This window comes from Coregonus clupeaformis, chromosome 12 (assembly GCF_020615455.1).
Source record: "Coregonus clupeaformis isolate EN_2021a chromosome 12, ASM2061545v1, whole genome shotgun sequence".
Lineage (NCBI taxonomy): Eukaryota > Metazoa > Chordata > Actinopteri > Salmoniformes > Salmonidae > Coregonus > Coregonus clupeaformis.
Window position 1 is genome coordinate 14,465,360 of NC_059203.1, and position 3,456 is coordinate 14,468,815.

Consider the following 3,456-nt stretch of genomic DNA (forward strand, 5'->3'; position numbering starts at 1 on the left):
AAGAAAGCCTTTTTAAAAACTAAAACTATATTGAAACTATAATCTTAAATCCAAAATTAAACTAAATAAAAATGTTGGTTTTGAAACATTATGTTCTGAGATGTCTGCCTACATGCTATGGAAAGAGTTAGATTTTTCAGGCTTGGCCCGCCTACCCAAACCCGTGATTTGTTGGGAGAGTTGTCTGTCTGAAGAGGACCCTCCCTGGAATTTTTATTTTTTTTATGTCCAAGAGAATCTGACATCCTCCCCAGACGTAGTGCTGTTGCTCTAGGTCTAGGTCTGTTGCTCTAGGTCTGTTGCTCTAGGTCTGTTGCTCTAGGTCTGTTGCTCTAGGTCTGTTGCTCTAGGGTCTAGGTCTGTTGCTCTAGGTCTGTTGCTCTGGGTATGTTGCTCTAGGTCTGTTGCTCTAGGTCTGTTGGTCTAGGTCTGTTGCTCTAGGTCTGTTGGTCTAGGTCTGTTGCTCTAGGTCTAGGTCTGTTGCTCTAGGTCTGTTGCCCTAGGTCTAGGTCTGTTGCTCTAGGTCTAGGTCTGTTGCTCTAGGTCTAGGTCTGTTGCTCTAGGTCTAGGTCTGTTGCTCCAAGTCTGTTGCTCTAGGTCTGTTGCTCTAGGTCTGTTGCTCTAGGTCTAGGTCTGTTGCTCTAGGTCTAGGTCTGTTGCTCTAGGTCTAGGTCTGTTGCTCTAGGTCTGTTGCTCTAGGTCTGTTGCTCTAGGTCTAGGTCTGTTGCTCTAGGTCTGTTGCTCTAGGTCTGTTGCTCTAGGTCTAGGTCTGTTGCTCTAGGTCTGTTGCTCTAGGTCTAGGTCTGTTGCTCTAGGTCTGTTGCTCTAGGTCTAGGTCTGTTGCTCTAGGTCTGTTGCTCTAGATCTGTTGCTCTAGGTCTGTTGCTCTAGGTCTGTTGCTCTAGGTCTAGGTCTGTTGCTCTAGGTCTGTTGCTCTAGGTCTGTTGCTCTAGGTCTGTTGCTCTAGGTCTGTTGCTCTAAGCCTGTTGCTCTAGGTCTGTTGCTCTAGGTCTGTTGCTCTAGGTCTAGGTCTGTTGCTCTAGGTCTGTTGCTCTAGGTCTAGGTCTGTTGCTCTAGGTCTAGGTCTGTTGCTCTAGGTCTAGGTCTGTCAACCTACAACACATTCTTGCCTCCTAGCTACTAGCCACCCATGAATAGGCTCCTTTCTGTCCCTAACACTAAAACTGAAATAGAAATAGAAATGTTTTTATAAAACTAAAACTGAATAAAAACGAACTAAATCAAGTTTTTTTTTTTTACTAATAAAAATAAAACCACTAAACTATAATAACCTTGAAGCACACACTGCAGCTCAGTGACCATGATTGTGTGGAGTCCTTGAAGTCCCGAGTGATTCATTGAGTTTGCAGGGGGCCTAATGGCGCTGGACTGGAGCAAAGCACACACTGCAGTACGCACACACACCACCAGGGTGACACCGGGAGTAGGACAAGACTTTAACCCCCTCTGCCCCCTTTCCTCGGAGCGGCCTTCACAGTGATGCACACTGGGTAGTGGTCGCTCACCGCCAGGGCCTGAAACAGAGAAACACACACCATCAGAGTCTTTAACACTGATACTGTTTAGAGTCTTTATCACTGATACTGTTTAGAGTCTTTATCACTGATACTGTTTAGAGTCTTTATCACTGATACTGTTTAGAGTCTTTATCACTGATACTGTTTAGAGTCTTTATCACTGATACTGTTTAGAGTCTTTATCACTGATACTGTTTAGAGTCTTTATCACTGATACTGTTTAGAGTCTTTAACACTGATACTGTTTAGAGTCTTTATCACTGATACTGTTTAGAGTCTTTATCACTGATACTGTTTAGAGTCTTTATCACTGATACTGTTTAGAGTCTTTAACACTGATACTGTTTAGAGTCTTTATCACTGATACTGTTTAGAGTCTTTATCACTGATACTGTTTAGAGTCTTTATCACTGATACTGTTTAGAGTCTTTATCACTGATACTGTTTAGAGTCTTTAACACTGATACCGTTTAGAGTCTTTATCACTGATACTGTTTAGAGTCTTTATCACTGATACTGTTTAGAGTCTTTAACACTGATACTATTTAGAGTCTTTATCACTGATACTGTTTAGAGTCTTTATCACTGATACTGTTTAGAGTCTTTAACACTGATACTGTTTAGAGTCTTTAACACTGATACTGTTTAGAGTCTTTAACACTGATACTGTTTAGAGTCTTTATCACTGATACTGTTTAGAGTCTTTATCACGGATACTGTTTAGAGTCTTTATCACTGATACTGTTTAGAGTCTTTATCACTGATACTGTTTAGAGTCTTTAACACTGATACTGTTTAGAGTCTTTAACACTGATACTGTTTAGAGTCTTTAACACTGATACTGTTTAGAGTCTTTAACACTGATACTGTTTAGAGTCTTTAACACTGATACTGTTTAGAGTCTTTAACACTGATACTGTTTAGAGTCTTTAACACTGATACTGTTTAGAGTCTTTATCACTGATACTGTTTAGAGTCTTTAACACTGATACTGTTTAGAGTCTTTAACACTGATACTGTTTAGAGTCTTTATCACTGATACTGTTTAGAGTCTTTATCACTGATACTGTTTAGAGTCTTTAACACTGATACTGTTTAGAGTCTTTATCACTGATACTGTTTAGAGTCTTTAACACTGATACTGTTTAGAGTCTTTAACACTGATACTGTTTAGAGTCTTTATCACTGATACTGTTTAGAGTCTTTAACACTGATACTGTTTAGAGTCTTTAACACTGATACTGTTTAGAGTCTTTAACACTGATACTGTTTAGTCTTTATCACTGATACTGTTTAGAGTCTTTATCACTGATACTGTTTAGAGTCTTTAACACTGATACTGTTTAGAGTCTTTAACACTGATACTGTTTAGAGTCTTTAACACTGATACTGTTTAGAGTCTTTAACACTGATACTGTTTAGAGTCTTTATCACTGATACTGTTTAGAGTCTTTATCACGGATACTGTTTAGAGTCTTTATCACTGATACTGTTTAGAGTCTTTATCACTGATACTGTTTAGAGTCTTTAACACTGATACTGTTTAGAGTCTTTATCACTGATACTGTTTAGAGTCTTTAACACTGATACTGTTTAGTCTTTATCACTGATACTGTTTAGAGTCTTTAACACTGATACTGTTTAGTCTTTATCACTGATACTGTTTAGAGTCTTTATCACTGATACTGTTTAGAGTCTTTATCACTGATACTGTTTAGAGTCTTTAACACTGATACTGTTTAGAGTCTTTATCACTGATACTGTTTAGAGTCTTTAACACTGATACTGTTTAGTCTTTATCACTGATACTGTTTAGAGTCTTTAACACTGATACTGTTTAGTCTTTATCACTGATACTGTTTAGAGTCTTTAACACTGATACTGTTTAGAGTCTTTATCACTGATACTGTTTAGAGTC

General features: G+C 38.5%; 1 protein-coding gene across 1 annotated transcript in view; it reads right to left on the reverse strand.

The window, feature by feature from the left end:
* Window positions 1-1,076: 1,076 nt before the first annotated feature.
* LOC121577862 (deoxyribonuclease gamma) overlaps window positions 1,077-3,456 on the reverse strand; it is a 22,786-nt gene continuing 20,406 nt past the window's right edge. Inside the window, exon 8 of the mRNA XM_041891805.2 lies at window positions 1,077-1,535. Coding sequence (XP_041747739.1) covers window positions 1,458-1,535 — 78 coding nt within the window. The 3' untranslated portion in view covers window positions 1,077-1,457. The remainder of the gene's footprint in view (window positions 1,536-3,456) is intronic.